Below are 14,264 nucleotides of genomic sequence, written 5' to 3'. Positions count from 1 at the left end.
ATTGTGAAATTATTCGAAAAAATCAAAACAAAGGAGAAATTCAAATAAATTAACAGTTACAAAAAAAGACTCTTTGAAATTATAACATGACAGAAAAATCCAAGTGTTAAAAAATAATTATAAAACTAAGTTGAAACTATTTCAAAAATAACAACAAAGTATTAGACAAGGACCTAACAAATAAATAGTTGAAAAAGTATTATTAATTTATAAAAAAAAAACAAAATGGATATATATGTGCCGGAGATTGCATTAAAACAGCCTAAGGCTGATCCTCGTACAGTGCTTTTGCGAAAAAGAAATTATCTCGATTCGCCCAAGGATTGTCCGGCAACACAACAACAACAACAAAGATCTCATTTTAAAATGTCAAATAAAACACGGCCAAATGTTACACAGACTGGATGTCCGGAATGTGATAGGCTGCTGAATGATCAGTCATTACCACAAGATTACCACAATCACCACTCCAGTTCATCGCCAGCATCAGCATCGTCCAGCTCAACCTCGTCCCGGCCAGTATTAAGAATAGAATCTCAAACGGCGAATACAATTGAAAATCTCAATACCACTACATCACATTCCAAATTTTTTGTTAATTTATATGAATCCTGCCATTTAAAGCATTTCATGTCATTGCATAGCCCTAGTGCATGTTTAGAAAATCTGTACAAATTCCAAAAAACAAGTAAGTAAAAAAATATATATACATGTGTGGAAAAACGAAAATCCAAAAAATATTTATGGTTTTGGGAAAAATATTTCAAAGATAAAACGATATTAAAATAAAAAAAAAATATGGATTTCATTGCTAAAAAAATGGGGTTTTTTATGGTTCAAACTCCATTTTCCGGTACCTTAAGGGATTTATGCTATTTGTATCCAATTTTCACTTTGGAAACAAATTCCAGTTTTCCTCCTGAATTTACACATATTTTCTTATTTCTTGTCTGATAAGGTCGACTTTTGTCGACTTCGAAACAATGGTGCAAAGATGTTCCACTCTCTAAGAGGTTTTCATAGCAAAAATCCAATTTTGGAAAAAAATGTGGAAAGTTCTTACGGTAAAGCAATTGATCCTTACAGAACAAGTCCTAAGTATCCAATTTTCCGAAAAAACAAACAAACAAAAAAAAAAACAATTAAAAAAACCAATCATTTTTGGTCCTTATGGAACAAATTCGAACTCTCCCGTTTTCCGGAGAAAGAAAAAATTGTAAGAAAAAATTGTAGATTTCAATGTCTAAAAAATTCAGTTATTTTATGGATCATAACGAATTGTTTCTTAACGAATAAATCCTATTTGAATTCTTAATTTTTAAGTAATACACTCTTTGGTTTCCTGTCAATTTTTGTTATTACTGAGAGAGTCCTGAGAGCTTTCCATAAAAAAACTATCAATAAATGCTCCTGCAATAAATAGTCCTTTGCAAAATGTATAGCAGAAACACTATTTACATTTTAGAAAAATAACTAAAAAATCAGGTAATACAAAAAGCAGGCAACAATTTGCTTGTTTTTCTCCTCCTCCTTTTTTCAAAACCATAGATATCTTTTCCGTCTTAATGAAAAAAATAAAATTATACCTCAAAATAATGCAAATGATTCATGAACATCGAAGATATTGAAATGAATCTTCAATATCGATAGTTTTAATCAATGAGGGCATTCAATGCGTCTAATTAATTCTATTTTTGCTAACATTACACTATGGTGCGTTAAAAGCGACTCATCATTATGAGTGTGTAAAAATAAAATGCACAGATACATTGTAAGCGAAGGGCCTGTCGCAAATAGTAAATAATTTAATCGATATTTTTCCAAGAGTATTTATGGAAAATAGTAATAGTTTTGATCTATAAGAAGGCATTTTTTTTATTCCACCAAGAAAAAAGCCTATACCGAGGTATTAAAATTATACTCTTCAAATTAGTAATTTATGCTATGGCGATTTCCATTTTTTTTTTTTTGGCGTTCACGTTTAGCGCGGATGCTGCTAATAAAAAAAACATTATTTTCCGAGTAAACTCATTAAATTTTAAATAAAGATAGTTTGGGATTTATAATTGCCGGAAAGAGGACAATTTCAGTAATATTTCTATGTGAAATGGGCTATATTGATCCACGTTTACGTATATCCTTCGGATTTTCGCGAAGGATTCTGCCACGATTTCCAACGAATTCAGCTGAAACTGTCATTTGAGGTTCTTTAAAGGGCTGTTCTCTCCTTGGGAAATAGTTTTTATTCAGGTCCACCAATTGGTATAGACCCATACATAACGGTACGTCCCAAATTTTCGGTATTCTGAAGTTATATGCCTCAATTTCGAATCAATTCAGCTGAAACTTAAAATTTGAGGTTCTTGAAATATCTGTTCTCTCCTTGTGAAAAATGTCAGATTCAGGCCCACAAATTATTATAGCCAAAATATAACGATACCTCCCGATTTTCGGTATTTTGACGATTGCAGACACAATTTCCAACCAAATTAGCTGAAACTTGGCATTTAGGGATATTGAAAGGTCTGTTCTCTCCTTGCGAAAAATGTCTGATTCAGGTCCACTGATTGGAATAGCCCCCATATAATAGTTTCACTTACTTTATTGTAATTAGTGAATTTTTACTGTGTTCTCCAACCGATTTTACCGGTAGTTGTGGAACAAGTTTGAATACTGATTCTTTAATTTAATTTTTTTTAGGAAATGGTAAATGAGAACTAATAATTTTTTTATTGTTTTTTTTTTTCAAAAAAAAAAAAAAAAACTTATAATAATAATTATAAATAAAAAAAACTGATCAAAAGTAAATGTTGGGGTGTCTTGGGTGACTCTAAAAGATAATGTCATGTTCATTTTTTAAAATTTAAAAAAAATGCGCTGCAAAAATTCTCGAAAAATTTCAGAGCTAAAATTTGAACCACGAAAAAGTTTCTTGTTCCGATCTATTGAGAAATTAACTTTTCAGGCTTTTCGAAATATTCTGAAAAATCGGAGCTGTTGGAAAATTGAAAGAGTGAGAAAATACCGAAAAAATCAAAAGAAATTTCACATAAAATTCAGGAAAAAATGCAATCTTTATTAAACAACGTTTTCTTACCAAATTGTGGACGGTATTGAAAGTCCAAAAAGACAGCTTAAAAGCCAGTGTTGGGGTGCCGTAGTGTCTTGGGGGACTCTGAAAGAGAGCGTCATGTTGATTTTCCCTGTTTTTTCTAATTTCGAAAAAATGGCCGAAAAAATACCGAAAAAATTATGATAAAATTCAAAAAAAATGATATCTTTATTAAAAATTGATAGAGCTATCCAAATAATTTAATGTTTGAAGATTATTTTATGAGCAGTTTTAAGAAGTGTTGCCGAAAAATTGCTTAGTGTTAGTCAGGAGATATTCAAAGTAAATAAAGTGAATTCCGTTTTTTTTTTCTAAATTTTTCAAAAAAAAAAATGTTCTAAAAAATGTTTTTCCTTAGCAAATTTTCATCTCTCCCGTAATGAAACGATCATCTTAAAAACTACACGAAAAACCTACCTCATCTCTTACTCCGAATTTCCCATTGATTTAGAAGTCTTGGAATCACCAATTTTTTTTCATCTATACTTCATTGTATCTCTTGTAAAATAATTCAAGAAGTCTCTATAAAACGTAAAAAAGGTTGTTTTTTAATTATTTTTTGCAATTTCTACATTTACAAAAAAAGAAGTCGCCATCATCAAAAAATAATAAAAAATCGAATTCTGCTCCAACTCCCTAGCACTCCCCAATACATTGAATTACCAAACATCTTTATCTCAACATTATGACTTTTTTCGAGTAATTTATAGAAATAGGCATTATCAAACATACTCCAATGTAAATAGGTCAAAAGAGTATTGAGAAAAAGAAGAAAAAAAAGAAAAACTAATGATATTTATTATTTTTGTTTTCATCAGTTTTACTCAATGGAATATTCCATTTCCATCCCTAATGGCATTTTGCTCGCCCACACAACGGGGCAAAAAGAGTTAGATCGCCAATACTGGTAGTAATTAAAGGACATAAAAAATGGACAATTATTATTGACACGAGAACATCTTATAAATGTCACCTTCTTGTTGGATTCATTACACACACACACACAAAGATACACATATGAAGGATTATATGTATAAATGTATGTATGTTCTATGGAACACTATTAAAACAGGTCACCAAATGCATTCAAGCGTAATAGCCTGTGTGTGTGGGTTTATTTATCTGCTAATTAGTGCACAAATGATGGCAAAGATAGAACAAATTGTAGGATAAATGAAAATAGCCATGTTTTCGATTGTAATGGAAAGGCTGGGGAGGTAAGGCAAAAGACATGTCAGCATGTATTGTGGAATATTTGCTGGCCATCTATTCGTGTATTTTTTATTTTAATACAATAATAATGAAAAATAGTTTCTTTCTTCTATTTTCCCTACTTTGATTCATAAATCAAGAATTCAAAATTATCTACAAATGCAAATGTTTGGTATGTGTCGTACAAATTCTCTCTGACGTATGTTTTTCTTGTTTTCTTCTCTTCACACAGTCTAACTGACTGAGTGACTGATGGATATATGGTAGACATGCACATATTTTAATTTATTCCCCCCTCAACCATTGTCAACACAAATTAATCACAAGTTATATGTTTATTTATTATTATTATTGTTATTGTTAGTTAGAAGGCATGATTTTTGTCTTGTATATAAAAGATTGACGTACCTTGGGATAGGTTCTTCACCCAAAATCCTATATGGCAACAAATGTTCGTACAAATTAGATAATGGTCTTATCATTGGTCAAACAGCGAGTACAAAAAAATGTGTTAGATGTTTACCACATTTAGGCTGAGGACATCAGGGGCGTGGAAGGGGGGGGGGAGATAGTTTTAAAAAAATACCAGATGTTAGATGTTTACAAAAATACCACATTTAGGCTGAAGACATCAGGGGCGTGAAAGAAGGGCGGTAGTTTGATGCTGAGTTGGTAGGACTTCATTTTCAAATTTAGGTGTCAAATTTTATAAGTTGGCGCGATAACTGCACTTATCATCTGTAAAATACGATTTTTAAAAAATTAAAAAAAAAATAAGAAAACAAATGCATAAAAATTAGTAGAAGTCCTCATTAATCTCTCAAAAAGTTGTCTTTTAAATGGAATTGGAAAAAAATAAAAATGAAAATTCTTGTTTTCAAATTTAAGATTCAATTGGCTACAAATTAGGTGATGCCCTTGCTTACCCCACATGCGCTTGTATGGTACCATAAACTAAGAATATGTTGACTTTATCTTTGATTTTGTTTTTATCTTTGAAATTATTTTCTTCCCACAGTTGTTTCTCATTTCGCTACTAATTAATCTCCTAATAATTGTGAGTATCTTAATGTCAATGTATTGTGTGGGCTCAAATGTTTTCGATTTGTATGGGAGTTATGTTGAAGGTTTTATCAGTTGTCCCTGATAGATAATCAGAGTAAATAATGTGCACCCTAACTCAAGGGTCAAAGGTGTTGGGCAGACTTTAGCAGACGGCTATTATTACGGGGGATGTTAAGAGGATTTTAAATCGTATGAGTAGTACGGGGTCGTATGAGTAGTTGTAATAAACATACGCTCATTTTGTACCGACTGGGAGTCTCGTGTGGATTTCGAAGCAATTTTTTTTAGGATTAAACATCGAGTTTTCCTTATGTATCACATTTAGAATTTCCATGGATTGTGTATATAAAAATGCTACACTGGCTTTGGCGTAGGAGATAAAACATGACTATTCGACGCATTTCTCCATTATTTAACTGCTCTTTCAGCATCTATTACCTTGAATCTCTGTCAAGTTTTATTCCTCTTTCTTCCCTTTTCACGCACGATGATCACAATGGACCGAAATGTCATTGAGTGAATGAGGTCTCCTGTAACAAAACCTATAGTTATGATATCTTGGGAAACTACAATCTAAATTGATGGTTCAAATTGCTCCCCAAGGATCGAGCAGCTATGTGCTCCCAATTTTCATCGATTTCCAGACAAAGTATCGTAGGATTTATGAAGAATATTAACTGCAAGTTTTAAGCGTTTTTCCTGATTTTTTTTTTACTTTGACCAAACCTATATTTTGGATGGACTTTGAAATTTTTTCAAAGTCTTTATGACATTTTTTAACAATTGGGTTATGATTTTTTGGTCCTATTTTCGACATTTCCAGACACGAAAAAAATTATGGTCTCAAAAAACCTACTCCCTGAAAATCCACTATTTCTTATAGCCTCCTCTCAGATACCGATAGTTTCTTTTCAATATATAACTTGAAAGACCTAGAATCATTTTCAAATCGGGCAGAGTTTTCTTTTCACATATGGGTTTTGTAAATGTGGAGTGTCTGGGCCAAATATTTCATCCAATGCCCAATAACTTTCGAAAGAAGTATCCGATTTAGTCTAAATTTTGCTTCATAAAATTTCCATCAAATATAGCTCGATTTTGATGATGGACATACCGGGCGAACCTCCCTCATTTAAGCCTATACCATCTAAGTCGACTTAGATTAGGATCTGACATTAGTATTTCGAGGCGTTACAAATGGAATGACAAAGTTATATATCCTCCATACTATGGTGGAGGGTATACAATTCAAAAATTAATGATCGTATACGATTTTGTACAACATTCAAATATTCCAAAAACATTTAAAATTGTAAATAAACCCAATAGGAAGGACGTTTTTAAATTTAAGAAAGAACGTCTTCAAATTTAGGATTTTGGACCATAAATATCTGCACGAATACATCAGCCATTTTTTCGATCTAGCCAAGTAATGGAATTCATCTATTAATCCAGGTGCTGCACCAGGTAATTCTCTGGGGTTGTAGACTACTTGGGCCAACCTTTGACACGAAGTGCATATGTATGCACAAAAATTTCGAAAATAGGGATAAAGGATCTTATGTCGTAACAATGGGAAATTTCTAGTATATATTTATTTAAGATCTCGTAGCTCCCAACAGGTCATAACTTATTGAAAGAAAAAAAACCTCTCTTTCGAGATGAGTTTTTATCAGGAATTCAGTAGGTTAATACTCTCAAAAGCATACTTATTTAAGAACTCATAACGCACAATTTTTGACCGGTTATTAATAAACTAAAAAGATTCGCATTTTTCCTCAAAACATTGTAATTTTTGTCCATCTACAAAGTATTTTTAACCTCCAATGTCATAGAAAATATCTGGAAATTTCCTAAATATTCGCTTCTTTTACAAATATTGATCTCTTCTAAGCTATGTCTACAAGAGTTGCTCCATTTCTCTTTTTTTTTTCTTCCACATTTTTAAATCAAACCTTTCTCTTCTGCCATTGGCGACAACATCTTCGGCTAAACTATGAATGGCATTACAAGGCCACACACGCACTTGCATTTCTAACAGATTAACTTGTTAATAATTACATGTCGAACGACAACTGGCAATTATTCGTCATCAATATTTATTTCCAATAGATTTCACAGTTTTTTTTCTTCTTCATCGTCTTCTTCTCTCGGCTGTTATAATTAAACAAAATATCTAATGTCTTTTGCCGGTTTAGGTATTTTATCAATGCAGACACAATCTCATTGATTTTTATAAAATATTCTCGTTTTTTTTTTGCCAATGTGGTCTTCTATAGATTTCTTAGCGATTGAGAAGAAAAATAAGACAATCAATACAATTGTATACTGCGGTAGGTTTGGTATGTTGGTTACATGTTGGTCTAATAAAATGCGTGTGTGTGTGTGTAGCTATATTTATGTTTTACACAATTTTCCTTCGATATGGGTGTTTCCATGCACTTTTTCCACACATCTTAATAAAGGACAATACGTTGGATATTTTTGCCTATTTTCTCTTAATTGTTTGAGTATGTGTGTAGGTATAGCTCGTTAGAGCTTATTACAACTCATGCGTGTGTGTGTGGGCATTTGTCAAAGATAATTGGATGAATGGAAAGAAATCAGTTCTCATTATCGTAAATAATGGAAATATGGATGTGAAAATGTAATAATTAAATATTGGAAAATAAAAAAAAAAAACAAATATCGGAATATAAATTTTAGACCCCTAATGTATATATAAAAAATTTCTCTTGCGATTATTGCGGATATTCGGCAATTTGAGGATTTGTGTCACAGTTTTAAACGGAATTCAAATTTGGTACTTGGAGTTCGCAATGACAGAAAATCTTATCTCATAACAAAGAAATTTTGAGAAAAAAGTCCCCCGGAAGCGAGATAGGCCCATAATTACTTTTGAGAATCTTTATATACTTACTTTCTGAGTCGATCTATGCATGTCTGTCCGTATGACCATGTTTTCTTGTGAATTATCCAATTGAGATGAAATTTTCCAAACAATATTTGTTTGGCCTAAGAACAAACCTTATTCAAATTGGTGAGAATCGGTTCAAATTTAGATATAGCTCTCCTATATAACTTCAACGGATTTCGGCTTAATTGTGAGCTAAATGACCAATATCAGTCCAAATGACCTGAATTTCGGCACATCCAACCAAATTCAGTCTAGAAGCAAGTACATCATATTTGGTGAAAATCGGTTTAGATATAGCTATAGCTCCCATATATATGTTTCATCCGTTTTGGTGTTTAAGTCCCTGACATTCGTAATATGCGCTCCAGAACAATGATATTTGGTGAAAGATATCTTATAGAGCTCGGAATAACCTTTACCAAATGTTATCGAGATAGGCTAAGATTTGGATATAACTCCAAAATTTATCCTTTATCCGATTTCAGGTTTATTGTACAAATAATGGCTTATATCAGCCCAAATGGAGAGGATTTCGGGACATAAGTTTTCATTTGGTGGGATTCGGCTGTGATATATATATTTTTTTAATATAATCCTTCTCGAAGTGATATCATGCATTCCATAGCAATGTTATTTGGAATAAAAGTTGAAAAAATCTCCCTCAAATTTAGTGAAAATTTATTCAGAATTGGAATGCCTCCCATATATTAGTTCCCTCTGAGGCCAAATTATAACTGATCTAAAGCCAAATGTTGATAGATGGTATGATCAACTTCAAATAAATTCTTTTGTTACGGGATCTCTACTAAATATGAATAGTGATGTAGGGTATCATATAGTCCGACTTTTGACTTTTCCTTACTGGTTTTATTACAAAATTTGCCTATCTTTGATGTGACAAGTGACATGACTCAATAAATGCCGTTTAAAAATAAACCCAATAGTCGTTTATCTGCTGTTCATTGAGTCCAAAATTTAATTAGCTTTTTCTCAATATTAATCTCAATGAATAATCACGACTATTTTTATAGAAATCCATCATAGACTGCTGTCTTCAACTCAAGACATTTTCAAGATCACTAACCACAGTTAGTAACGCCATTTATCTATACTAAATAACTAATTATATATGAAAGCCGGCAGGCCGGTATACATTTATATAAGAAAAAAAAATAAACATTTATATCTCGCTACGAAAAGAGTGAGTAGCAACAACAAACTCATAGCCACATGACAAGTATTGGAAAAAATAAAATAAATGAATGAACGACCGTACGATCTGAAAATCTCATCTCGGCTCGGTTGACTCAAATTAAAACATTCTTTAAATACGACATGTGCATTGAACGTTTTCAGACTAATTACCGCATTGTTTCGAACATGTTAGCGCTCTCATTAACAGAGAAGAGAGTTTGGTGAACATAAAAGTATGAATGAACAAAAAACAAAATCACATTCTCATTTGTTGGCATTAAAACCTGTGTGTGTTCTGACCACACACAACTCTGGAATACAGTGGGATAGGTCGAGCTCCCATCAAAATCAGTGCCACCAAAAGTGTAGTGCACATTCCGGCACGTAGTGCAATAAGCATTGCAAGATTTTGTTTGTTTTGTAATTGCGGCTTACGTTTTGGCACAGTGATATATTAGGTAGTTAAGAAATAAAACATTTATATTTTTTTATTTTAAAACAAAAAAATATATGAAACACATATTCAAAATATTTAATTTACTCATAAAAAAATAGATATTTTTTCAAAAATTTCGTATTAAATCTTAAACTTACCCTTTCTTTTCCTGTCCCTCTCTCTTTGCAGAATTACTACTTATCCTATTATTTATTTATTGTGCCATATCATCGCTATACCTACCAACCACACAAGCCATACCCGTTCGTCGTACAACCACATCTGGTCAGCGGCTAATTTTACACTCGAACGTCTATCGTGAGCGTTATCATCAAAATTTGCTACACGAACAGCGGCAACATCAACAGCATCAGCAACAAGTATTACAGAAATTCCATCAGTATCATCACCAGCAACAGCAGCAGCAACAGCAACCGCATCACAAAACCCAACATCGTTATTCGTCACAACATTTCCAACAAGTCCAAAGACCCTCATCGTATTTAGCGCCCATACTGAGAAAAGTCCATCGTCATCAGTTGCAACATCATCACTTGCATCAACGTGCTGCCCCCATTGCCAGCCGATCGGCCCAATACAAAATGAGTAATTGTAGAAATGATGACACCTTCAACATTTTGTATTTGCAAATGGATGCAACGTTGCAGTTCATAAAGGCCGTGTGTTCCAAATATGTAAGTTAATGTATAAAATTAATTAATTTAAATATTTATTTCATGTGTATTATTAAACAAAGGATGAAGGCTGTATTAAGTTGTGTCATTCCGTTTGTAACACCTCGAAATATAGAGAGCCCAGAGAGTATAAATATATTCTGGCCTACGTCGATTCAGCGATGTTCGTCCGTCTGTGAAAATCACTCTAACTTCCGAACAAACTGATGTAGATTAATTAACTCCAATGTATGTTAGGTCTACAGGACTAATTGAAAATTGGCTATACATTTTGTTATAACCCAAACCAACCCCCATCCCCCAATATAACTGTGCCGACAGATTTAAGTTTTTTTTTTTTTTTGTGTGGATGTTTTAGTCAAAATTTTAACTCGGATTTTCTACAAATTGGCAGTACATGTTCCCATTATGTTAGAAACACCCTTGCCTAGAAATATCAGTATAGATCTGAGTTTTCCTTCAGTCCCCATATAATGGTACCTCCAGATATTCGGTATTTTAATGAATTGCGTCAAACTTTTCCCCGGACATTTTCAAAATTTGGAATTTAAAATTCCTAATTGAAAATGCGACCTTTGGCAGAAAATTCTCTCTGCAGGTCCCGGTCTTCGTATAGCCCCCCAATAACCGTACCTCCCCATATTCGGTATTTTGATGACTTTAACGAAAGTATTCACTGAAATTCTTTTAAATTTGTTATTTGAAGTTATTAATGGGTACTGCGTCTTGAAGCAAAAAATTGCCTCAGAAGGTCTACGTCTTCGTATAGCCTCCATGTAACGGTATCTCTCCGTATTCGGTATTGATTTTAGGTATATTACTTACCTGAATTTTGTTATTTGTTTGTTATTTAGAGTTTCTAATGGGTACTGAAGCCTGTGGCAGAGAATTTCCTCTGCAGGTCCAGGTCTTCGTATAGCTCCATCCACGTCTTCGCATAACCCTCGATATTCGGTATTTTGATGATTTTAGGGCCATTACTCGCCGGAATTGTTTCAAATTTCGCAGTTGAAGTTCGGAATCGGCACTACAGCCTCATATTCGTATAGCCCGCATATAAGGGATTTCATTTGAGAGGTTTATGTTGACCGATTTTTTCTGGAAATTGTTCAAGTTCATTCAAAATGGTAGATGGTATTAAAAGTTCGGCCAGGCCTGCTTTTCAACTTTTTTTACATTTTTCAAGTTCCTTCTTAATGGCGGAGCTTAGCCTTTTTCGTCTTCAATAGATTTATTTGAAGTTATTTATTTTTTTTTTTTTTTTGCTATTTTTTCAAATAAAAATTAATTTGTTTTATATCTTTGTTTTATTTTTTAGTTGCAAACGCGTGAAAACAAAACATTGGATGAAATGAACGATACATGGAGATTACTCAATTTGGAAATTCGAAACCCCAGACGCCAGCAAGTGACGCTTGACAATGAGGTGAGCATTAAAAAAAACTTACTCAGAAAATTCTTAGGTATAAACTTAGAAAAAAAAAAAAACATTAATTACTCGGGATATGAAATCTTCAAATTATTGCCAAATTTTGAATTCTAAATCGGTTTTGAGAAAATAAAAAGAGAAAACTGAAGATACAATTAAAAAAAAAAAAACAAAAAACAAAAAAAATATTGTCTGATGTATGCTTCCATTGGCTTAAATTCATATCACCCAGGGTACATTTCTTGATCGGTTTTGAGAAAATGAAAACAGAAAACTGAAGATAAAATTAAAAAAAAAAAAAAAAAAAAAAAAAAAAAAAAAAATTGCCTAAGTCTGGTGTATACCCCCATTGGCTTAACTTCATTCATTATCACCCAGGGTACAATGAAGAGAAGTTGGCCTAAGTTAGAAAATTTTGCTTGTAAAGGGGTCTACCTGTATGAATTGTAATGCCAGAGTTACTATTAAAGCAAATGCAACAAGTTGTGTTATTATTAAATAAATAAAACAACTTGTTGCATTGATTGCATTTGAGCATTCCCAAGTGAATGAGAAACACACTCATTCAAAAAATTAAAAGAAAAACCCAAACGTTGAACGTGGCGTGTGAAAAATTCGGTGAAGCGAAACTTACTAGGACCATTTGGAATGGAATTAAAAAAATATGTTTGTCCTCAACATTTCTAAAATTTCCCTTACATTTGTCAATTTTGAAATTGCGACTAATTTCAAAAAGTGTAATACATTTTTTTGAATTTTTATACAAACAATAAAAATATAAGAAATGGCAAAAAAAAACAATTTATTAACCCCCATCTTCCCCTGCCATTTTCTCATTGCAGCTCCATCAGAAAATGCATGACTTCTATTTGAATCTACACAATTTCCAACAACTGGCCGAGTTGGTTGATCGGGACACCAACGATAGCAAGGTCAGCATTGAACATGGCGAAGGGATTCGCGTGGGTGTTATATTGGAGGCTTTCCAACATCTGAAAACCGAAATCACACGTAATATGCAGGAGACGGAAGGTGTTTTGAAAGCTTTGGCCATTGACAAGCCCAACTTGGAGGATAATGTTGTCGAATTCAATACCACGCATGCGCGGAGATTACGTGACTTTCTCATTATCAAGGAATTCATTGAGGATGTGGAAAGAGTTAAAGATTTCCTGGAACAATTCTGTAACAAAGATAGCAACGGTTTTAGCAGTGGCGATGATGAGTAAAAACGGTGGCCAAAGTAGAAATGTTGAACATTTATATATTTGTCCAAGAGAAAAAAAAACACACAAACACACATATTTATGTGGTGAAAATGCCATGCCTGTAGAAGGATAAATACATACATACATAAACATAAATTAAATAGTTACAAAAACAAAACTACACACTCACACACATACACACCCATTAGTCTTAAGTATATTTGATGTTCAATCTAAATTATCTGATGACCGTAGCCAGAAAAACACACTCACACACACACTTAAAATGATTGTACTTAATTTTTTTTTTTTGTTACATTGTTTTTGGTTTTCACAAAAAAAGGACTTAAAATGGTTTTGCCAATGATTTTAAATTTTTTATTTGTTTCAAAACAAATTATTTTCTTAAATGTATGACAAAATTTTTAAATTCCAATAGGAATTCATCCAATTGGAATATATACATGCCACTTGCAGGACATAGTTATGAGCCACATAGTAAATTTATGAAATATAGATGTCGCTAAGTCGGAATTTAAAATCATTAAAGTATACTCCAGAATTTTGGAAGATTTTAATTGGAAAAAAAAATGACAAGAACTGATTTTAAGTTCCTTTACTGGCGAGGGGCTCTCAAATTCATTTGAAACAAAACAATTCTCTCACACGTTTTTCGGTTTTTTATTTATTTGTATTGTTATGACCACATCTTATGTCCTTAAATTGTAAGGATTTTTACTTATTAGTACCACACCTAAGTATATGAGACTTGATTTTATGCAATTGTATCCAAATATCATAGAAGAAAAAATCATGCCCACCACATTGATAATGCATTGGAAAAAAACTCATGTCCACCACATTGATAACAAAATTTTGAAAGAGAGTAGAAAAAGCAGCAGCAACTCTTCACAATTAATTCTCAAATATAGGAGATCCGAAAAATGATGTTCCGAAAATTTTTCAAATTTTTTAAATACTTAACAAAATATGCTG

General features: G+C 32.5%; 1 protein-coding gene across 1 annotated transcript; it reads left to right on the top strand.

The window, feature by feature from the left end:
* Window positions 1-225: 225 nt before the first annotated feature.
* Window positions 226-13,981, top strand: LOC131801833 (uncharacterized). The gene is made up of 4 exons (XM_059120812.1): window positions 226-688; window positions 10,126-10,631; window positions 11,950-12,057; window positions 12,903-13,981. The coding sequence occupies exons 1-4, from the start codon at window positions 226-228 to the stop codon at window positions 13,287-13,289; spliced, it is 1,464 nt and encodes a 487-aa protein (XP_058976795.1). The 3' UTR covers window positions 13,290-13,981.
* Window positions 13,982-14,264: the final 283 nt, after the last annotated feature.

This window comes from Musca domestica, unplaced genomic scaffold (genome assembly GCF_030504385.1).
Source record: "Musca domestica strain aabys unplaced genomic scaffold, Musca_domestica.polishedcontigs.V.1.1 18, whole genome shotgun sequence".
NCBI lineage: Eukaryota > Metazoa > Arthropoda > Insecta > Diptera > Muscidae > Musca > Musca domestica.
The sequence above is the reverse complement of the archived record's forward strand: the minus strand, read 5'-3'. Positions and strand labels throughout refer to the sequence as shown.